This window comes from Mytilus edulis, chromosome 5 (genome assembly GCF_963676685.1).
Source record: "Mytilus edulis chromosome 5, xbMytEdul2.2, whole genome shotgun sequence".
In the NCBI taxonomy this organism is placed as follows: domain Eukaryota; kingdom Metazoa; phylum Mollusca; class Bivalvia; order Mytilida; family Mytilidae; genus Mytilus; species Mytilus edulis.
Window position 1 is genome coordinate 28,464,715 of NC_092348.1, and position 24,985 is coordinate 28,489,699.

Here is a 24,985-nt window from a genome sequence, read left to right on the forward strand (position 1 = left end):
CACCAAATTTTACCTTATCTGTATTTGGCAAAACTTTTAGGAATATTTGGTCCTCAGTGCTCATCAGCTTTGAACTTTATGTGGCCTTTTTAACATTTTTTTATTCAAGCATCACTGATGAGTCAGTCCTTTGTAGACGAAATGCACGTCTGGCACAAATATAAAATTTCAATCCTGATATCAATGATGAGTTTTTTTAAGAGGTAATGGTCAAATTAAATAAATTCTAAATGTATCTACTAAATTTTAATGTATTAAATGTTGTAATTCTACATATAATAAATGAAGTATGCCATCATAACTTCCTTATAGGATTCATCAGTAGAGTTCAATCTCCTTCATTTATACCACATGCAATTTTTTCATTCACTTTAAAAAAAAATATAAATCATCCATCTAGTATCCTATACAACTATCAAAATATGTGTCACATGTAACAAGTGATGCCAGCATTCTGTCTCCTTTTAGAACACTGTCTCTACCACAAATAATAGAAATTAAACACAGGCATATCATTCATCCAATCTGTGATGGCACAAGAGGCCAGGCTGGGGGAATTTTACTGACTATCTGTTTCATTTGATTCTTTATCTTTATAAAGTGTCTTTTGAATTCTAAACCATCTCCCTGAAAATATAAATTACAATAAATTAAAATAATTATCAAATTTATTAAGATGTAAAGTCTTATGATCAGATACATATAAACCAATATTAAAAGTGACCACACAAAAGATATAAAGAAGTCAATTCAATATCAGTGCTCTAGCTAGAATTCAAAAGGGGCAGGGTGCCAGTGGAGGGCAGGGCACTTTTTTATGATAGGAGAAGGCACTGCTCATTTCTTTTGTCTACGTCCCTGCGTGTATCACAAGTTCACATATTTTTTCACTGTATATATTGTTAATAAAGATGCATAAGTTGTTGTTTTGATTATTTTAATTTATTCTATAAAATTTGCATAAGAAAAGTCATTCATACTACATGGCAATACACATTCATATTATTAACCAAAAAAGGCAAAATAAACTTACTATTCTCCCCCATCCCCTCTCCTTCCAAAAAAAAAGAACATAAACTAAACATCTCATAGTTTACCATACATGTACATGACAGAGTAGTTATATTTCAAAATTTTCATCTAGAGCTTGGCCTCAAAACCTATTTTCATTGTTTGTGTTTAGGAATATATTATTTAGTGTAGCTTCATCAACTTGATTTGATTTGTGATGAGTTTAACTGCACACTATCATTTTTGTAAGTTGATAGCTTGACACCATTCAAACAAATATTTCATTCACATTTCTTTCTTGAGAATGTAAAAACATGGATTGCCAAAAGTATGATTATCAAAAATAAATTGCAATAATTTTTTTTTGTATGTTCAAAGACAGTTAATATCCTTAAGGTAACATTCTTATATAATTTTGTATTCAATTGGTTATTTTTTCCTATTTTTAGCGCTAGATAATATTTTAGGAGCACAAATTTGTAATAAGGTTTTTCAGGGGAAGTAACTCCAAAATTAATTTCCAACATGTTTACGTCTGCTTGTCGCTCACAAGTTGAGATGGGGGCATCATTTCTGTGAAGGCATATTTTTATTTTGATTACTTCAATTCAATTCTAAATTCATGAAAGTCTTCATTCATACACTCTTCCTTTGCATTGTGACTTGGAGATCGAAAAGAAAATGCCGACACATTCATCAAATTTATGACAAAAAGGTACATTGTCTCAATTAAATTACCTAGTAATTAACACCTTTGGAGTCTTATCCACAATAATTGATTGTAATGACATGATTAATCTCGTTACCTGGGGGCAATCACCAGGTGTCATATATGTAAGTTAACTTCTGACATTAAAGAAATCGATGAAATAAAAGGCAATTTTACCAAAACGGCACAAGGGTTTTTCGGAAAACAGTGTCAGGGCAGACGAGCGCGGCTGAGGGCACACAGGAGTGGCTTAGGCCACCCAGGGCGCAGCGCCCTTCTATTTTGGGCTAACGAGACCATTGAATATGAACATGTTCTTTTCATTCGCTTCAATTAAGAGTTAATGTTACCGTCTACTAAATTCCTAATATGATTTGGGAGGACTATCTAAAAGTATGATGCTTTCCATTCATTTTGGAGACATTGTGACTTTAGTGTCAGAGGTCATGTGGAGGTTGTGTGCTAAGTTCCTGACCAGGTCAAATCAAAGACTGAAATATGTATTTTCTGTTGATGATTATATGAAACCATCCAGAAATCATTCGGGGAAAAAAATCAGTTACAATGACCTTGACCTTTAAACCAAAAATTAGTTAGTTTCTTTCTCTTCCCTACATCTTCAATCTTAAAAGTTTTGTTTCCTTACAACAAAACATGTATCAAATATTTTCCATCTCTCAAGCACTTACTTAGGCACAGATATAATCCTGAAACCTCAACAGATGTGCAAAGCTTTCAAGGCTTTGGGTTGAAACTGAAAAAAAAGTAGTACACATTTCCCTGCCCAACTGCTAGCCGCCCGACATTACCATAATATTACCTGGTTTAAGACTTTGGCAAACGAGCCAAAGTTAACTAAGCATGTATTTTTTTTTATATTAGTAAATCAAAAAAATAAAATTGGGATGGCTTGAGAAAGTAGATTTACAGACTAATCTAGTTTAGTTTTTAAAGGATTTGAGGAACATAATTGTTCAGTGTTATGAAATAAAATTCATAAATGTAGTAAATTCAATATGACCTTTATAATTCATTTCATGTAAAGAAAATATATACCTTTGACAATCTGAAGTCCAGCAATAAGTTTTCTCCCATCTCCATCAGACATGCTTTAAAAACCAACGTAACATTCCTTTTATCCATTGTATTAACAGTAACCTGTTAAAATAAAACACTTTATGTATTATATTTAATAATCACTTGTCTCCCATTTCATCAGATATGCCTGAAACACCAAAGTCACATTCCTTTTTATATCCGTTATAGAAACAGCATGATGTTAAAATAAGACATTTTCTGCAGATTTGTGTACACAAAGAGTTTTTAGTCATCCATTATATTAATCTTTACAACTGACAAGGAGATTAAAATCAAAAACACTCTTGGTGGTAAATTTTGTACAATAAATTGTGGTGGAATTGTGATGCTAGTGGGTGACTCACTTTCAAATATCTCTGTATTACATATTTACATATTTTTATATAAAACAAGAGTTATTATCTTCAATCATCAGCAGATGTCATATCAAAAATTTTCAAAATTTTAGACCAGTATAATATCAAAACCCATCACTTTAACGTCATCATAACCAAATGGGTTACAATGGAACATTGAACATTATCACATTAAAAATTTATCTCCCATGACCTTAATCCACAACCTTAAACAGATTTTTCCAATATATCAAAAGCCTTGTATCTATGCAGTTTTCCTACTGATGGTCAGTGGTTTTCTCCAAGCACTCTGGCTTCCTCAACTAATAAAAACTGGCCGCTAAGAAATAGCACAATAGTGTTAAAACTGGCGTGAAACACTAATCAATTCATGTATATTTCACACTTACCATTCCTGGTGAATTTTTCTTCCAGTTATATCCCAGCTGTTGCAGAACTTTATCTAATTCTTCATATGTCTCTTCTCTGTCAGTCTTTACAAAAAATCTTGTCATTCTTCTTACCAGTTTCTGCATTGGTGTCTACAAAAACCCATATTCTGCTTGTAATGCCAACTGATTTCAAAATGTAAAAATAATATATATATATCCTTTTCAAATCTATATCTTAAAACTTATCCTTTTTATAAGAGTTTGTCAACTGACAAAGTCTTTTAAAGTCAGTATATTCAATATGTATCCTACATCAAAAAAGTCCACAATCGAATGGATGCATGGAGTTTGTTCCAAAACTTCAATATTTAACTGTAGTTTACAAATGCTTTGCATGTATTTCAATATGCCTGTGCTGTTTCTTTGCATTTAAAATATTTTGCTGCTTATATATCTTTTGTGCATGCTGTGTGTTTTAATGTTATGTATATGATTTTTATATTCTGTAAAAAGCTCTAAAGAGCTCTAAATATGGAATTCATATTCGTATAAGATCCAAATACCATTAATAACATAAATAAAAAAAAAAATACCAATTGGCAAAAATCTACTTTTGCTAAATAAAGTATAAACCCTACCATATCACCATATGCAAAAATTATGTGTTTGAAATGCAGAAAAATTGGAGAATGTGTTTATGGGACACAGGTGATGCCCTTAATTGTATATTACGTTATAAAGGGACATTAATAGAGCACTGTAAAAGTGACACCACCCAAACTCAATAGCAAGCATTGCGTACAAGTTTCAAAACATTTGATTGATGCAAAGTACGAGAACAGAAACAAAGTTTGGCATGTATGCACAGACAAGAGTAACACTTAATGTCCACTTCACCTAGTAATGGGGCTTACAAACATATCTTGTCTCTATGCTCTAATTATACCTGTGATGATCCAGGAGTACCCTGGAACTGTGATGATAACAACATGTGGTCTGGATGAACTGGCTGAGAGAAACTAAAGATATGATTGGTATCATCTGTATTTGTAGGAGTTGTCTCCCCATGATAACCATGCTGGTTATATTCTGGCTGAGAACAGGATATCCGAGACATGTCACTGTAAAAGATAATGTTATATGACAAAATCTTTATTTTCTCCATTCAAGCTAATTCTACTTGTGACAGAGAGTCAATAGATATAAACATCAAAACTAATGTTATATACAGTGTACTCGTCTTGGAGGCAGGGGTATAAAAATTCATTTGAATTCAGGCATATCTTCAGCAAGTCTGTTTTAATAATAATTAAAAACCACTCAAAAATCTTTCTGTTAATAAATTTTGAAGGGGTTCTTTCTTAGTTCTTTTACAAGTCAGATTTTTAATTAATAGTAGACATTTCGTTTGTAGCTTGTTTTTTGGTTGGATTATGCTGTCTCATTGACATATATATATATATATATATACACCACATTTTCTTTAATATTTTATTTTATTTTTATTATTACCTTATTTACAGTTTTACAGGTTTTTTTCACCTTCTTTCATGTATGGTGAAGAAGAAAAGCTACTGATATATATTAAAAAGGGGAAGTAGTGAGATTTCAAAATAAGTTTAACCCACATTTTCCTTTGCCTGTCCCAAGTCAGAAATGTTATTAGTAGTTGTTGAATGTCAAATCATTATGTATTTCCTTTATTTGTGAAATTGAAGTTTTTAATGGCAGAACTTTTCTTTTCTGTTTCTGTTTAATTTATTTACAACTTTTCTATAGACTACATGTCCTTCAGATATTTTTGTCCATTTGTTTCTGTTTCACAGCAATAAACCTCACATCTCCTTTTGTTATTTCTGTTGTCTTGACTTCTTTTTCATGGTATTTACAATTTTTATCAGTTATAAGTTGTATTTTAACAACTAATATGGTAGTTATATGATCATTGTACAGCAAATAGGTCTATCAGATGGCACATGAGATTGTTTCTATTAAATGTCTGCTTTAAAACTCTTATCACGAGTTGGTTGACCGTTATTGAATAACCGTTTCACAAATGACATCGGATATGTTCCTTACGTCGTAACTACAATCCCCTTCCCTTTCATGAATGTGACCTACCGAATAAGACTATTTACCGAATTTGTAATCACATAAGCAACACGACGGGTGCCACATGTGAAGCAGGATCTGCTTACCCTTCCGGAGCACCTGAGATCACCCCTAGTTTTTGGTGGGGTTTGTGTTGTTTATTCTTTAGTTTTCTATGTTGTGTCATGTGTACTATTGTTTTTCTGTTTGTCTTTTTCATTTTTAGCCATGGCGTTGTCAGTTTGTTTTAGATTTATGAGTTTGACTGTCCCTTTGGTATCTTTCGTCCCTTTTTTATAGTCTAAGAACCATTTAGAGCTAAACATATAAGACACCGGTCTATTGTTGAAAACTGTATGTACATGTAGTCAGTCACCTAGATGTCTTTTGGATAGTTTCTTGTTGGGTTGCTGTTTCATTGAAATTTCATGATGATAATTAAATAATCTGCATTGATCAAATATCCAATTAAAAAGGTTCTAAGTATCCATCAACAAAGGACAGAAGTTGAACCCAAATTTTAGTTTATCTTCTTTATTTTAGATTTGCATATTACCTTTCAGTAGATTTTGGTGATAATTCATTCTTTGAGCAAATTTTCTTGAATGGTCCTGTACCACAAGGAGATCCTGATGGAGAACTGGAAGGCATTCTACTAAAGGGGCCTGAAATAGAAATAGTAAACAGTATTTTAGGCTCTTACTGTAGTGATACATACATTATCACATTAACTTCTCACAGACTCTTTCTTATTCAATTTATAACCACTCTGATTTTTCTTATGAACTCATTTTAAAAACAAGAATGTGTCCAAAGTACACGGATGCCCCACTCACACTATCATTTTCTAAGTTCAGTGAACTGTGATATTGAGGGCAAAACACTAATTTGGCCTTAAAATTAGAAAGATCATATCATAGGGCACATGTGGACTGAGTTTCAAATTGATTGGACTTCAACTTCATCAAAAACTACCTTGACCAAAAACTTTAACCTGAAGCGGGACGAACGGATGGAAGGACGAACAAACAGATTCACAGACCAGAAAACATAATGCCCCTCTAATATCATAGGTGGGGCATAAAAAAGCCTTGTGATCCAATTATTTGTCAATATTCTTTAAGGTAACAGCTATGTAAATGAGCAATCTTACAATTTTGTATGAAACTTGTAGGCAACTTGAATTAGAATTTAAAATTTTGGGTGTTTTAACGCCACTTTTAAGCACTGCATTTAGGCTATTTCATGGCAGCCAGTTTTTTTTGGTGGAGGAAGCCCAGAGAAAACCACTGACTTTCGATAGGAAAACGGACAATCCTAGTCAATTAAGATTGCAGTCAACTGCACCCGACGAGCGGGGTTCGAACTTGCAACCTCAGTGTTGACTGGTTAGTGATTACAATAGTAACTTCTTTAACTACGTAGACCACTCGGCCACTAAGGCCCCTCTGTAGGCAACTTAAGCATGAGGACCTGCCGATGATTATCAACAACAAAATAATTTTGGAAATATAGAAAATGAAACATTCAATAAAGACATACAGATGTATAGGATGCCCATAGATATTCCAAAAAATTATTGAATTATTTTTCATTTTTTAAATAATATAATATTGCCATTAAATTACTGATTTTTTTATATAAAATAAGGGTGCGCAATTTTTGTTTTTGATATATAAATCATATTTAATGTCTTTTATCATTATTACATAAATCACAAGAGTGCACACACTGAAATGTCTCGCCTTCTTTACTAATCATTGATATTATGTTGATAGTTCTAAGTATAAAGCTTGATTACAACTGTCACATAAACTTAAAATTAACCAAGATAGCTAAACAAAGACCAATGAACCATGAAAATGAGGTCAAGGTCAGATGAACCATGCCAGGCAGACATGTACAGCTAACAAAGCTTCCATACAACAAATATAGTTGACCTATTACTTATAGTTTAAGAAAAATAGACCAAAACACAAAAACTTAACACTGTGCAATGAACCGTGTAATTGAGGTCATGGTCAAATAAAACCTGCGGGACTGACATATAGATCATAATATATTTCCATACACTAAATATAGTTGACCTTTGGCATATAATATTAGATAAAAAGACCAAAACTTAAAAACTTAACTTTGACCACTGAACCATGAAAATGAGGTCAAGGTCAGATGGCATCTGCCCGCTAGACATGTACACCTTACAACCATTCCATACAACAAATATACAGTACGCCCAAGGAGTTTGTAATCCCAAACTCCATACTCCGATATTTTTCCTGGTGTAACACCAGGAAACTCCGACATCCCTCCCAAAATTCTCGGAGAAATTTGGGAGTATTCCCTCCGACTTCCGCGTAAATCCGCTACCATTTGTTTATTGTATTAGCGACATCTCTCCCAGTCTGGTGTGACGCGGTGTGACACCAGGTAATTAATTGCCCTAATCCGTCTGATCTATGCCGGCACGCGACAGTCAAGGTATGTGAGATTTCTAATGTAATTAAACAATTGTATTTCCTGTCTATTGATTATCAGGTTATATCTGATTGCTTGAAACAAATGAAAGATTAAAATAAAAAGCAAAACGTTGTTGTTAATTCTTTCAATTACTCTGTACATTTTAATCAAGTTTTTAAACAACTATATTTGATTTTGACTTCCGTTTTTTTATCAGTAAATAAATATTTAATTTACTGAAAGAGATATAATTGTGCAACAATAAACGGAGACTAACGCTGAATAAATGAGGGCAGTTTAAAGAAAAATTACACGTCTCAAAGTTTTTTATACTACAAGTAAAAAAGAAAATATTATTCCTTATCTGTTATGCTAATAATTCTACGCCATTTCCATTTTACGATTACAAAATAAAAGTTTTAAAATCCAAAACGTTGTTGTTAATGCTTTCAATTGCATTAAAGTTTTATAAAAAAAATCTATACTTGATTATGACCTCGTTTTTTATTTATCGGTAATTGATATAACTTACGAAAAGAGACATACTTGCGTGAAAATAAACAGAAACTAACGCTGAAGGTATAAAATGTGAGCAGTGAGTTTAAAGAAAATTACGTGTCTTAAAACTTGTATATGCAAGTAAAAAAGAAAATACTATTCACCATTCGTTATGCTTAATAAGTCTACGGCATTTTCTCTTCACGATTAGCATTACTTTAGGATATAATACATTTCGGCTACAACAGGAATACTTCTATAGCTGCATTAACTCCTCGTTGCATAATATTCATTTACGCACAATGAATGTAAACCTTTGTGTTGTATTTAGAACAGTTATCTTTAAATATTTTTAAAACAATTAATTGCCGTGGGAAGACGACACGCATCTCAGTGATCAACAGTGCGTGGTTGAACTTGAACTTGACTTCGCTCACAATATTGAATGCTAAAAATAGTGACATCAATTTTGTCCACGAGATTTTTATTTGGCGGGAAATAGTATCATGTAACAGTAAACTCAGGTGACATTTCTGGATAACCGTGGGAAAATTCATGTAATGATTGACATTTGTGTGCGTTAAGATTGAGGCTCTAGAAGGTCCTTTTACAATTGATTAACCGGATTCTAAATTTTATTCCTTTTCTGAATAAACGAACATCAGCCTTTTATTTATACGTTTCTCAGTCAACAGAGGACATAAACCTGGACATTATTTATACTTCCATAGTCAACACTATACATTAATGGTAGATGAAAACAGGATGCATGTCGTTCAGTTCCTGATGGGCGTTGGTAGAGATCCTCTGTGAAAATGTGTCGATCGTAAAAATCTGATCCACATTTTTTTTTACATATTTCTTTCTTGTACGATATAATTTCATTTTAATATTCTACAGTATAAATTGTTGAAATACTTCTTTTTATATTTCGCCGAGGACTTTTAACAGCAGTAAAATACGGATTGCGCCAATCCAATTTTATTTTAAATAATAAAAGATCAATAACAGATCATAACAGATAAAAAACACATGATTTTATTTCTTCATATAATTAAATAAGGTTGTGATTATTGTGTTGTGTCTGGGCGGGGAATTATCTCAGTATTTATGAATATAGGGCTGCCACATTGCATACAAAACTATTTGTCACTTTACAGTTTCTTTTTTAAATTCAAATATTTCAAGTCGGTAATCTACCGAGGTAGTGAAACATAATATTATACATTTCAAAATAAATTGAAAGTAACAGAGTTCACTTGTTGGTCCGATAAATTAACTCTAGGGTTTGATTTAGATTGGACAAATTACCGTAAAAACAACATTTTGTTTTAAGCCAGTTGATATTAATTATATAATATTGAACTATTAATGAACCGGATATTCACTGAGTAGGTCATAAAAGGTTCTAATTGTGGTAAAATCATCTTTGTTGAAACTTTGTTGAAAAAACAAAAATTATGACCTGATCGGACTATAATGAAAATACTAAATAAGTGTTTTATTCGTATTTTTATACGTTTTTACGTTTTATTTAATATGACAATGACATGGGCATATACATACAAGAATAATTATCTTATTTTAAATAAAAATGTCACACTTTTATCTGACAATGAATGGACATTTAAATAACGTATTTTAAAGCACACAGGTGCAATCAAGATCGATTAAATGTACAAAGGTAATAAATCTGGCTAATCCGATTATGTTGTAACACGCATTAATTTTCAGTTCATCCGATGGGCAATAAACCAATTAACAGCCACGCGGTGTTGGGAGAGAATCTTTGGAGGAAATTGGGAGTAGAATCCGTGATTCGCGGTGTCACACCGCTACACTCGGAAATCGGTGATAAACGTTCGCGATTACAAACTCTCTGGGCGTACTGTAGTAGACCTATTGCATAAAGTATGAGAAAAACAGACAAAAACACAAAAACTTAACTATAACCACTGAACCATGAAAATAAGGTAAAGGTCAGATGACACCTGCCAGTTGGACATGTACACCTTCCAGTCCTTCCATACACCAAATATACTAGCCCTATTACTTATAGTATCTGAGATATGGACTTGACCACCAAAACTTAACCTTGTTCACTGATCCATGAAATGAGGTCGAGGTCAAGTGAAAACTGTCTGACGGGCATGAGGACCTTGCAAGGTACGCACATACCATATATAGTTATCCTATTACTTATAATAAGAGAGAATTCAACATTACAAAAATTTTGAATTTTTTTTTCAAGTGGTCACTGAACCATGAAAATGAGGTCAAGGACATTGGACATGTGACTGACGGAAATTTCGTAACATGAGGCATCTATATACAAAGTATGAAAAAACCAGGTCTTTCACCTTCTAAAATATAAAGCTTTTAAGAAGTTAGCTAACGCCGCCGCCGCTGCCGGATCACTATCCCTATGTCGAGCTTTCTGCAACAAAAGTTGCAGGCTCGACAAAAACCATGTTAAAGTTTGATTAAAGTACACTTATCATAATGAGCAGACAATGTTCAAATGAATTACTGAATAATAAATGAACTAATTCAATGAATCAGTAAAAATTAAGATATGCACAGGATTATCTCACTGTGTTGAAGACATTGGTGCGTTTGGGCTGTTTTCTGCTCTTTAGTCAGGTATTATCTCCCTTTTGAAACGTTCCCTTTTCCTTCTCAGTTTTAACATCATAACCAGTGACTTACTTTTTGGTTGTTTGTTAAAGTTTTTATTAAACCACTGGTGAGATTTAACTTGTTGAATTGTATATCTTTTCTTTGGATTTTCTACCAGCAACTTTCTTAGTAGTGCTGGAAAAACAAAGAGTCAAAATTATTTCAAATGTAAGGAAAAACATTGTTTCCCTCTTTAATATGAAGTTTTAATTTCACAGCAATTTTTTTTTCAGCATATCTAAAAGCCGAATTATTTATTATGTAATTTTTTCAATATTTGGTAAATCCATTAATCAGAGTTTCAATTTTATCAACCTTTCTATGGTCAACCATCAAATACAGACCAACATCAATAATTCAAAGGTGAAGGGACGAGCAAATTGTTTTCACTTCATTGGAAATCTGGTGGATAGTTGTCTCATTGGCAATCATAAGATGACTCCTTATCTCCTTAATTTTATATATTTGGCTCATTGCTGGTTGCAAGTAACATAATGGTGTCCAACTTCAAAATTTTGTATTGTTAATCTTGTTTGTTGAGGTTTGATATGCATATTTTCTTTATTTCATTTGCCAAGATGGCACAATGGCACATGCAGTATCAATTTAACAAAAATATCATAACATAAGAGACAGAATAAACAGTTTACATCTTATTTTTATGATAACAAAGATAGAAAATGAAACATGTGCTTGTAAACAACCACCAGACTTCAGTAGTTCCATGGTAGAGCACTCAACAAAGTACTTGTAAACAACCACCAGACCTCAGTAGTTCCATGGTAGAGTGCTCAACAAAGTACTTGTAAACAACCACCAGACCTCAGTAGTTCCATGGTAGAGTGCTCAACAAAGTACTTGTAAACAACCACCAGACCTCAGTAGTTCCATGGTAGAGCGCTCAACAAAGTACTTGTAAACAACCACCAGACCTCAGTAGTTCCATGGTAGAGCGCTCAACAAAGTACTTGTAAACAACCACCAGACCTCAGTAGTTCCATGGTAGAGCGCTCAACAAAGTACTTGTAAACAACAACCAGACCTCAGTAGTTCCATGCATGGTAGAGCTCTCAACAAAGTACTTGTAAACAACCACCAGACCTCAGTAGTTCCATGGTAGAGCGCTCAACAAAGTACTTGTAAACAACCACCAGACCTCAGTAGTTTCATGGTAGAGCACTCAACAAAGTACTTGTAAACAACCACCAGACCTCAGTAGTTCCATGGTAGAGCGCTCAACAAAGTACTTGTAAACAACCACCAGACCTCAGTAGTTCCATGGTAGAGCACTCAACAAAGTACTTGTAAACAACCACCAGACCTCAGTAGTTCCATGGTAGAGTGCTCAACAAAGTACTTGTAAACAACCACCAGACCTCAGTAGTTCCATGGTAGAGCGCTCAACAAAGTACTTGTAAACAACAACCAGACCTCAGTAGTTCCATGGTAGAGCGCTCAACAAAGTACTTGTAAACAACCACAAGACCTCAGTAGTTCCATGGTAGAGTGCTCAACAAAGTACTTGTAAACAACCACCAGACCTCAGTAGTTCCATGGTAGAGCGCTCAACAAAGTACAAAAAGTCATGATTTGATCCTCATCCATAGCAGGTCTCAACATACAAATGTAGGTACAGATTTACTGCTAGGGTTAAAAGCAATTCCCATTTGTGTATTGATGTAACTTGTTAAAATCCCTACCCATATATATAATTCATTTATATATTTCCCAGTTATCAGACATACAGTCCAAGTCTTGTAAGCATGCACTTTTAAAAATGTATTCCCTTGTTTGTCATATAAAAAAACTAAAAAAGTGGGTTATTTCATATCACAAAACATGTGAACAACACAAATATGCATCAATCGTTTGCTGTTGCATGTCAAATTTTTAATAGATTACTTACACAAAGCTAGGTTGTCTACTTTATTCCAAGGAGACAGGGTTATTTTACAGTCCTTCCAATTACAATATTCTTGACAGCCATAATTTGGTTCATCCCAAGGGAGTTCTATAATAAAGAAAATTTAATTTCATGTACATGATTTATGCAACAGTTTATGCACACATTTCAAAATGTTTTGACTTGAAAAAAACAGACATACAATGTTTATACAAGTATATATTCAGATTTCAATGCAAACATTGCAGACCTGTTTATCCATCCTGATGTCTATCAATAGAATCGTCAGTAATTTTTCAATGTTGTCAGTAATACTCTTAATGAGTGCCATCAGCAGCACTAATCATCTAGGGGTTTGCCCCCCCCCCAAGGAAATTTAGAAAAATTAGATGTAATTTCCTGCATTCTGACAGTATCCGCAGTCTTATTCAGATGCTTTGGAACAAAGATTTTGACCAAGATTATAACCATAACTTTGCATGATTTGATAAAAGTTGAGTTCAAGTTTGGAATAAGTCTATACATGCATATCTGGTATTCACTGTGTCCCTATATAGAAACAAGTTATGTTCATTTAAATTTCATTAAACATTTAATCATGTACAAAACCTTGAGCTCAAAATAATACAATAGGGACTAGATTTAAATACTTATGACTAGAAATTTAATTGCCATTGACTATCTGGTCCTTGTGCTGTTTGCATTTCACATATGTGCAGCTAAAAACCTGATCGCTATAATTGTGTGCTTTAAAGAGTGTGATTCCCAGTTTTAGCCACCGATCACTGTAAACAGAAGCAAATATGATTTTTTTCTGGATTGGTAGAATATCCCTACTTTTTCATGACAAATCTGTATTGAGAAATTTTATTAACAAGAATGTGTCCCCAGTACACGAATGCCCCACTCGCACTATCATTTTCTATGTTCAGTGGACCGTGAAACTGGGGTAAACCCTCTAATTTGGCATTAAAATTAAAAAGATCATATCATAGGGAACATGTATACTAAGTTTGAAGTCGATTGGACTTCAACTTCATCAAAAATTACCTTGACCAAAAACTTTAACCTGAAGCGGGACAGACGGACGAACGAACGGACGGACAGACGGACGGACGGACGAACGAACTGACAGACGGACGAACGAACAGACGGACAACGGACGCACAGACCAGAAAACATAATGACCCTCTACTATCGTAGGTGGGGCATAAAAAATATGTGTAAAATATGGACAATCTGTACAAGTAAACACCTCTGACAACAACAACAACAATAATTTATTTTAAGAGGGTTACACAGTTAGCTATATAACTAATCTTCCCTCTCAGACCCTCGACATGAGAAATCAAACAAAATGCAAACATATACATTGCATACATTAGTATAAAAAGTCAAGTATGATAATAATGTTCAATACAACTTGATAAAATGTGATGAAAAAAATAAACTTTTGACATTGTTTTCCGAAACAGATTTAGTGGAAACAAGACTTTTTTTTTTATTGCTTCACAATTTTCAGGTATAAAATAATATTTAACAAGAATGTGTCCATAGTACACTGATGCCCCACTCGCACAATCATTTTCTATGTTCAGTGGACTGTGAAATTGGGGTCAAAACTTTAATTTGGAATTAAAATTAGAAAGATCATATCATAGGGAACATGTGTACTAAGTTTCAAGTTGATGTAACTTTAACTTCATCAAAAACTACCTTGACCAAAAACTTTAACCTGAACTTCGCACTATCATTTTTTATGTTCAGTGGACCATGAAATTGGGGTCAAAACTATATTTTGGCATTAAAATTAGAAAGATCATATCATGGGAAACATGTGCACTAAGTTTCAAGTTGATTGAACTTCAACTTCTTCAAAAACTACCTTGACCAAAAACTTTAACCTGAAGGGAACGGACGCACAGACGGACAGACGAACAGAGGCACAGACCAGAAAACATAATGCCCCTCTACTATCGTAGGTGGGGCATAAAAAAACCGCTCAAAAGGAGAAAGAGTTAACATGCAGATTAACATATTGCATAATTGAGAGCTTAGAATGTAGAGACAGTTAAAGTCAAATTCCATGAACTTTTCCATTAGAAAACAGTTTTTTGTTTTCTTTCAATGTGTTGGTAAGTCCTTTGAGCTGTGAAAAAAAATGGAATCGTTCCTATTACATAGTTGAACAAGAGTGCACACGCTGAAATGTCTCGCCTTCTTTACTAATCATTCATATTATGTTGATAGACCTAAATATAAAGCTTTATTACAACTGTCACATAAACTCAACATCAACCAAGAAAATGAAACATTGATCAATGAACCATGAAAATGAGGTCAAGGTCAGATGAACCATGCCAGAGGCAGACATGTACAGCTAACAATTCTTCAATACAACAAATATAGTTGACTTATTGCTTATAAATTAAGAAAAACAGACCAAAACACAAACATTAACACTTAGCAATGGACCGTGAAAATGAGGTCAAGGTCAAATAAAACGTGCGTAACAGACTTATAGATCATAAAATATTTCCATACACCAAATATAGTTGACCAAAGGCATAAAGTATTAGAAAAATAGCCCAAAACTCAAAAACTTAACTTTGACCACTGAACCATGAAAATGAGGTCAAGGTCAGATGACACCTGTCAGCTAGACATGTACACCTTACAATCATTCCATACACCAAATATAGTAGACCTATTGCATATAGTATAGGAAAAACATACCAAAACACAAAAACTTAACTATAACCACTGAACCATGAAAATGAGGTCAAGGTCAGATGACACCTGCCAGTTGGACATGTACACCTTACAGTCCTTCCATACACCGAATATACAAGACCTATTGCTTATAGTATCTGAGATATGGACTTGACCACCAAAACTTAACTTTGTTCACTGATCCATGAAATGAGGTCGAGGTCAAGTGAAAACTGTCTGACGGGCATGAGGACCTTGCAAGGTACGCACATACCAAATATAGTTATCCAACTACTTATAATAAGAAAGAATTTAACATTACAAAAAAAAAATTTCAAGTAGTCACTGAACCATGAAAATGAGGTCAAGGACATTGGACATGTGACTGACGGAAAGTTCGTAACATGAGGCATCTATATACAAAGTATGAAGCGTCCAGGTCTTGTACCTTCTAAAATATAAAGCTTTTAAGAAGTTAGCTAACGCCACCGCCGCCGTAGCCGCGATCACTATCCCTATGTCCAGCTTTCTGCAACAAAAGTTGCAGGATCGACAAAAATAATGATGGAGGCTGTTAAAGTCAGTATGTAAATATCTCAACAGTAAACAAAATTCTGGAATAGCCCTTCAAACAATAACATATGTCTTAAAAGGACAATTTTTCCTCTATGCAATTTTTCAATTTAATTCTGCAAATAAAATGGTTAGGCATTTTAATAGACTGTTATACTAGAATGTTCTCAAATAAAGGAATGAATTTATTCTATTTTATGAACAATGAGAAAGAACTCAAATACTATTAAAGATATTATGGTCTTCAACAGTACAAGGAATCAAAAAATAGACTAGAAATACCTCCAGCCAACATGGCTACCAGTATTATGGCACATGACCAGATATCAGCTGGCTCAGCATGATACGGTTGCCTTGACAGCACCTCAGGTGCAACATATGGAACTGTTCCACAACATTTCTCCAGCATTCTCTCCCTGCCTTGGTATCGGAACACAGTGGCTAGACCAAAGTCTGATACCTTTAAATTATCTACAAATAAAAGTTGCTTTTAACAGTGTAAAATTGAGAATGGAAATGGGGAATGTGTCAAAGAGACAACAACCCGACCAAATAAAAAACAACAGCAGAGGGTCACCAACAGGTCTTCAATGTAGCGAGAAATTCCCGCACCTGGAGGCGTCCTTCAGCTGGCCCCTAAACAAATATATACTAGTCCAGTGATAATGAACGCCATACTAATTTCCAAATTGTACACAAGAAACTAAAATTAAAATAATACAAGACTAACAAAGGCCAGAGGCTCCTGACTTGGGACAGGCGCAAAAATGCGGCAGGGTTAAACATGTTTGTGAGATCTCAACCCTCCCCCTATACCTCTAACCAATGTAGTAAAGTAAACGCATAACAATACGCACATTAAAATTCAGTTCAAGAGAAATCCGAGTCTGATGTCAGAAGATGTAACCAAACAAAATAAACAAAATGACAATAATACATAAATAACAACAGACTACTAGCAGTTAACTGACATGCCAGCTCCAGACTTCAATTAAACTGACTGAAAGATTATGATTTCATCATATGAACATCAGGCACAATCCTTCCCGTTAGGGGTTTAGTATCATACCATCATAACATATATGAGAAGAACATAACCCGTGTCATGCCAACAACTGTTTTTAAAAATAATGTGTTTAGTTCCGATGCAAAGACCTTATCAGTGACTCAATATTAACGCCAAAATATGCAATCTTTAATGACTTGACAACAGTATCGTAATTATATCCCTTCTTAATAAGTCTATTGTATGATAAGAAAGAAATATATGAGGTCAACTTTTTCAAAATTTAGTTGTTCTGTTATGGAAATGCACAATGCCATTATGTTTAAAAGGGTTCTAGAATTTGTAATCCATTCTACTTTTAATGAGTTGCAGATTGACGCATGAGTGTCTGACACTATTACCACCTTGTTTTATTAAAATAGATCAGTGGTGTCAGAATTAATATTCATGATTCTACACCAATATTAATCAATAACCATGTTTCCATATCTTGGCCAATGAATTGTTCTACACCATGTACAAGTAATAAGTTTTTAAGCATTTATTACATGCAGACTTCTAACACCTTTATATGTTTATCTAATACAAACATGTACTTTTAACTCATGATTTTCTTGTTTACAAATGACTGTACTATGAAAGCTGCAATATATAGAAAAAACATATTTTAATGAACATGCTGCAACAACTAAAGCAATTTCAAAATTTATGAATTATTTACATACATGTAAATTTATATATATCCAATTATCAACATACTGTGATTCTTTATTTTTTGTTGGATATCAATTTTGGAAGATTTCATGGGAACAGATGCACCACATATTTATATGTTGAACGAATTGCAAATGGTCTCTAGGGTTTTATACCGACTTTAAAAAAACTATGAATTCAAATATCTACGAAAATAAAGGTTTTTCTTAATCAACTAAAATTGATACCCACGAACATAACTGAATCCACATAACAGCTATTATGATATGATTATTGAAAGAAAATAATTCAAGCTTACCAAAGTCATCCAAAAGTAAATTTTCAGGCTTAAGGTCTCTGTGAGTCACTCCTTTTGTATGCAAATATTCCTACAACATGTAAAAGATAACACACTTCTTATTGTGAAAGAACTCATTAATTTCATGGTCTTCATTTGGTGAACTACATAAGTACATTTACTTTTTCTTTTCATATAATGTTGTGATTTTCAAAATGATTTTACTCCAAGAAACTTGGTTTTATCAATATATATATAGTTTCTCAATGAAAGTCAGTCAGTATAACTCAGCAGATATATATGATGCCACATCTTGTCTGTGTTTTTGTTTGATAATTTTACTTGTGTCAATCTGATGTGTTAGTCCTTTTTCGACTAAAATTTTATAATTTGTTCTTATAATGTGCTGTTACACCACTGCCACAGGTTAGAGGGATGTTGTTTGAGTGCTCACAAAAGTGCAAAACGCCACCACATTCTTTAAGTGCCTGTTTAAAGTCAGGAGCTTGTAGTTCAGTTGACGTTGTTAGTTTATGTTTGTCATATTTGCTTTTCATAAATTGTTTTGTTATAAATCAGGACTAGTTTTCTCAATTGAATTGTTTCGAATTTTTCATGTCAGGGGTTTTTTAATAATTTAACTTTTATAGCTGATTATTAGCACTGGGGTAAATGTGATCTCCGTAACTGCATTTACGTATATATCCAAAGGTGGCGGGCGATGTTTCTGGTCAATTTTTCTTTTGTCAATTTTGTAATAATAATGTATTATTCTTCGGTATTGCATGTCTTTTTTAACGTAATACTAAATTTGGAACTGAAATGCTAAATGTTTTATTCATAATTCAACCGCTGAAATGGAGAAAACAGCCATCTAAAATATCGTGATGATATGGGTAACTGAAGTAAATAAATTGTCAATGATATACGTAACTGCAAATATTGATATCCGTAACTGATTTTATTTCTACACAATTCAATCATGTTTGAACAGAAATAAATGTCTCCGGTTATTTAAAGTGTGATAAACATGAATAAGAATTGTTCTTCGAAGCAGTCTTTAAAATTATTATGTGAAAATATTGATCAGGCTTCCAATTCTGTATTTCTATATAGTCAGCAGCATTTGATGAAATATTAAGAAAAATTGAGAACGTACAGTCTTTTAGCAAATGAAAAAAATCTGAAACCTCTAACACACTAAAGGAATTGATAACAACTGTATTCTTGATTTGGTACAAGCATTACTTTATGTAGATACTGGTAGATTAAACCTGGCATTATTATAGATAGCTAAGTCTCTTACTGGAATGAGAGTCACTGACTCTCAGACTCACATAGAATTTTATTATATTAAAAACAATTATTGGGTAAAGCAAACGGTCAAAATATCAAAATTTGGGGTACAATATATCACAGTCAACATTATTTTAACATCTGCAGTGGCGTAGCTTGCATGTATGCTCAGATGCTCAAGCATCCACATCATTTTGACAAAAAAAAAATATCAGCAGTTTAACTAGGAAGTACCATCCAAATGTAACAAGACTGAGGATATGAGGATAACGTCCAGTCATTTTTGAAGCAGTATGCCTGGTCTTTCATTTAGGATAATTTAGTTTATGTAAAAAAGAAAGTTGAATAGCAGAATAGTGTTTCAAGTTAACTTTTGTTCGTAAAAAAAGTCGACCACTGTCCCAGGTTAGGGGGAGGGTTGGGATCCCGCTAACATGTTTTACCCCGCCACATTATTTATGTATGTGCCTGTCCCAAGTCAGGAACCTGTAATTCAGTGGTTGTCGTTTGTTTATGTGTTACATATTTGTTTTTCGTTCATTTTTTTTACATAAATAAGGCCGTTAATTTTCTCGTTTTAATTGTTTTACATTGTCTTATCGGGGCCTTTTATAGCTCACTATGCGGTATGGGCTTTGCTCATGGTTGAAGGCCGTACTGTGACCTATAGTTATTAATGTCTGTGTCATTTTGGTCTTTTGTGGATAGTTGTCTCATTGGCAATCATACCACATCTTTTTTTATACGTCATCAACTAAGGCAAGCGGAGAGGACTGATACGCAGACCCGTGGACATGTTTCATCTGAAATTGAACCTAGTGGAGAGATGCATTCTCATTTGACTATAGCAACTAACAACTAAAACACCATATCCTGATATCGTGTCTTGCGACATGATAACCGATGTCAATTTGTTATAGATCGTGGTACATGTAAGTTCTAGGCTTATGAATTCCCGGTTCAAATACTAATTTTATTTTCAATCAGTAAAAGATTCAATGTCTCGCCATGTCATATTTTATTTATCAAAGGACAAGGAATAAGGAAATAACTGAAAAAGCACTTTTTTCTTTTTCTTTTTTATTTTCAATATCTTAAGAGAAATACTAGCTTCACAGCAAATAAAATGGGATTTCCATTACAATTTATATTTCAAAGGGTCATAACTGGTTAAAAATATTTAATTATGACTTATTTTCCAAATTGTCAAAGACATTGATTATGATAATCTGACAAGAATTGTACACATGAAAGTGCTAACAAGACCGGACGACCGGACCGGGATGCAACGCGTTTAGCTCAGTAATCAAAAATCAAAAACACAGGTTGTAGACTCAAATTTCTGGAAAAAAGGTCAATTCAGTTCCTATATTCCGAAGTTCCTTAATTATACAAAAGTGCCGCTGTAATGGGGTCCGTTTTTGATATGTCAAATATAAGATTGGGTGGAAAATATAAATATATGAATTGGTCGGTGTTTTGAATTTTAACAAAAATCTAACTAGTATCGAATTCAGGGGGAGTACATGTGCTTAAATAAAAAAAAAATTCTGCATAAAATGGTTCAAAAAAAATTTTGCCTCGCACCGCTCGGCGAAACATCCACATCATTCAAACCCTGGCTACACCACTGATCTGAATGCCTAGAAAACAAAATTTAAAACTATTTCAACAGAGAAACATTTGAAGGCAAAAGTACAAAATGACCATAGCACCGTAACAAAATGGCGGTATGTATGAATACTGAGACACCCCAAAATAAATTATTTAAACAGTTACATAGAGTAAAGGTTAACAATATACAAAGACGAAACCAAATAGCACAATATCATGTACAGATGATCATAATCAACAAGTATCTAACCACTACATTACAAGACCGCCAAGAGTGATTGGGGATTCAAAAAAATGGTCTCAAAAGTGGGGCATCCGTTTTGCTCTGCGGGATGTACAAGTACGTATCCACGTCCGGTCAGAATGGGGTTGTTTACTCAGATGCCTCGTGTAGAGATTATTCTGTGCTCTTTGTATATTGATAACTCTTTTAACAACTCTTTGACGGTGGTCAATAGATGGCATGTGGCATGCATCTCGTCCTGAACATAAACATAATAATAGGAAGATGTGGTACGAGTGTCAATGAGATAACTCTCTACATGAAACCAAATGACATAGAAATTAACATTTATCAGGTCACCATTTGGCCTTTAACAGTGAGCAATGCCAATACCGCGTAGTCTGCTATTAAAGGCCCCGAAAAGACAAATGTAACACAATTCGAACAAGTCAACTTATGGCTTTATTTATGTACACAAAAAAAAGAACAAATAGCAAATATGTAACACAGCAACTCACGACCATCACTGAACTGCAGGCTCCTGTGACATGAGTCAGACCTAGGCAAATACAGAATGTAGCGATGTTAAACATGTAAGATGGCGTTCAACTCCCCCTAACCTGGGACAGTGGTGTTACAGTACAACATAAGAGCAGACCAAAAAATCAGTTGAAAAGGCTTAAACTCAATGTTGGTTCAGGAAGATACAAATAAAAAAAATAGTTTACACAAACAAAGTGAACGTGGGATGGTACTTGAGGGAATTTGTGAGTTTTATTTCGGAAAAAAAAATGATGATCCTTACTATTAAATCGAGTATAATGAATGAAGCAGAAACAATGTAACTCAACAGTTACGGATGTCCTTCACTCAACGTTTATTACAGTTACGGATATCAGTCTACACAGTTACCCATATCTTTGCGATTTTTTGAAATGATGATTTCTCCATTTAGCGGTTGAACTATGAAAAGATTCTTTGTATTTCAGTTTCAAACTAAGTAATACTTTAAATAATACACGAAATACCGAAGAATAATACTAAATTATTACAGAATTGACAAAAGAAATATTGACCAGAAACTTCGTCCGCCATCTTTTGATATACGTAACTGCAGTAACAGAGATCACATTTACTCCAGTGATTAGGTAAGAGGTTTTTTATTGTTGCAAGCCATATGGTTGCCTAAAAATGTCTGCATCCACTTCATTTCAAGTTTGGTGGGTATTTATCTCATTGACAATCATACCACATCTCCTTAATTTAATTTTGACACAACACAAACTTACAACTCCTGCTAACAACTGTTTAAAGAATTTGTTGGCTTCAAGCTGTGGCATACCTGCATCTGGCTCTATAAATAAAAATAGAAAGATATGTATGTTGCTGTTTATAAGTTAAATACATATATGCCACCACATTCTTTATATACATATGATTGATGTTTCTTCATTTCCTATATAGCTATAAAACAGTTGAATGTGTGTATAATATTGTTTGATTTAAAAATATAGGTCACAATACCTGTGTCCTACATTTAGTATTCATATCTCTATCAAATCTACAATGTGGTTAGAAATTGATATATTATTGAGATAATTTTAGTTCCATGCAACCTTATCAAAATGATATGTCAAAATTGAAAGCATAAAAAGTTCAAGTTGATCATGTTATAATTAATTGTCCATGTTTTTAATTTTTAAAAACATATGTTACAAACAGATAAACGAAGCAAAGAATCTTCAGTGATGTATGTGGAGTTACATGTTACATATGATTTATAGTTTATAGAAGTCATTGTTATAGGTCATATCATGACCTCTAGTTTAAGGCTGAATTGTATTGGTTGATTGCTGTTATTCATATTTACCCCATTTCTCTTTCTTTTCGCACTCTTTTATTATACAATTTGCATATATTCATCACTTACCAATTCTATCAAACAACTCTCCACCGCTAGCATATTCAAGAAATAAATACTGGATCTTTTTATCTTTACGTGAACCGTAATACTTGATAACTCTCTCATGATTCAACATGTTGTGGACACAAACCTATAAATAATATGAAAATGTATTCTAATGTTTAAAACCCAGTAAGTGCACCTACATGTAGGTACCAATTCATTTTAAGTAAGCATCTGGCACATGATGTTATTAAAATGTAAAGCTTAGATCTTCTGATGTGTGGGTCTTTTTTTGCATATATTCAAAGTCACTTTAACAATAAGTTGCATCAGTATCAGAATTATCAAAATCTTTTTTTCCATGGTGGTCCTTGCAAAAAAAAAATCGGTCAAAAGTATTATTTCTATTTCAAAATACCAAAATTGTGTCATAACTTTGCAAAATTTCATTGGTCAAAACCTTCAAACCATCACCATGATCACTTTTTGAGGACTCTGCATTATCACATGAATTCCATAGTCTGAGAAGAGTATATTGTAGACAGGTCCAGGATTTATTCATTAAAAATTGCTTACTCAAAATTAAATAATTACTTACATCAGTGTTTTCCATTCGGCATTTAAGCCGGGTGTGCCGACCACCTTCTTTTGAAAGCCGACCACCTTTCGATTTTAAGAGGTGGTCGGCTTTTTTTCAAAATCCGGATTTTTTTCGGTTCCGTACCGTTAAAATTTGAATACTAATCCCGCCTTGTTTGTATTGACAAAGATGGCGTCCAATCGTCAAATTTCAATGTTTTCATTAATCAATCGGGGGAAAGAAAGGCAGATGACGATGATGATAAAGAAAATACTATACCAAATAAGTTAAATAAAATTGATAGTAATGTTAAAGTTGTGGAAATTGAACAAAAATCAACCATAAAACGGGAAAGACACGCAAGTGAAGACAAATATAAGCAACACTTCAAATGACTTATAGTCACAGAGGAAGGATACTACTGTTCTGTGTGCCAAAAATACGGCACAAAAGCAAGAAACAGGACAGAAACCTGGATTGAAAGGCCTTAAATCCATGCTGATGCATAAAATTGTAAATGAAAGAAGAGATAAAAGAGATAATTTTTTGAAAAAATAAAATCAAAGAATATTTGACAATTAATATGACTACTTCTATTTATGTTTGTTCAACTCCATTAAATGTGAATATTATACTAATCTTTATTTCTGTGACCCCCACATGCACCCACGGTAAATTAAACTAGAGGCTCTAAAGAGCCTGTGTCGCTCACCTTGGTCTTTGTGAATATTAAACAAAGGACGCAGATGGATTCATGACAAAATTGTGTTTTGGTGATGGTGATGTGTTTGTAAATCTTACTTTACTGAACATTCTTGCTGCTTACAATTATCTCTATCTATAATGAACTTGGCCCAGTAGTTTCAGAGGAGAAGATTTTTGTAAAAGATAACTAAGATTTACGAAAA

The 24,985-nt window shown here is 33.5% G+C and overlaps 1 protein-coding gene across 2 annotated transcripts in view; it reads right to left on the reverse strand.

Moving 5' to 3' along the window:
- Positions 1 to 231: 231 nt before the first annotated feature.
- Positions 232 to 24,985, reverse strand: part of LOC139523361 (serine/threonine-protein kinase Chk1-like) — a 29,911-nt gene continuing 5,157 nt past the window's right edge. For both annotated transcript variants that reach the window (XM_071317272.1, XM_071317273.1), the window contains exons 4-14: positions 23,522 to 23,645; positions 22,881 to 22,945; positions 18,480 to 18,549; positions 16,744 to 16,932; positions 13,180 to 13,284; positions 11,304 to 11,408; positions 6,193 to 6,301; positions 4,492 to 4,666; positions 3,564 to 3,695; positions 2,777 to 2,878; positions 232 to 627 (exon numbers count right to left, since the gene is read on the reverse strand). In XM_071317272.1, the coding sequence (XP_071173373.1) occupies positions 517 to 627; positions 2,777 to 2,878; positions 3,564 to 3,695; positions 4,492 to 4,666; positions 6,193 to 6,301; positions 11,304 to 11,408; positions 13,180 to 13,284; positions 16,744 to 16,932; positions 18,480 to 18,549; positions 22,881 to 22,945; positions 23,522 to 23,645 (1,287 nt within the window). In that variant the 3' untranslated portion in view covers positions 232 to 516. The remainder of the gene's footprint in view (positions 628 to 2,776; positions 2,879 to 3,563; positions 3,696 to 4,491; positions 4,667 to 6,192; positions 6,302 to 11,303; positions 11,409 to 13,179; positions 13,285 to 16,743; positions 16,933 to 18,479; positions 18,550 to 22,880; positions 22,946 to 23,521; positions 23,646 to 24,985) is intronic.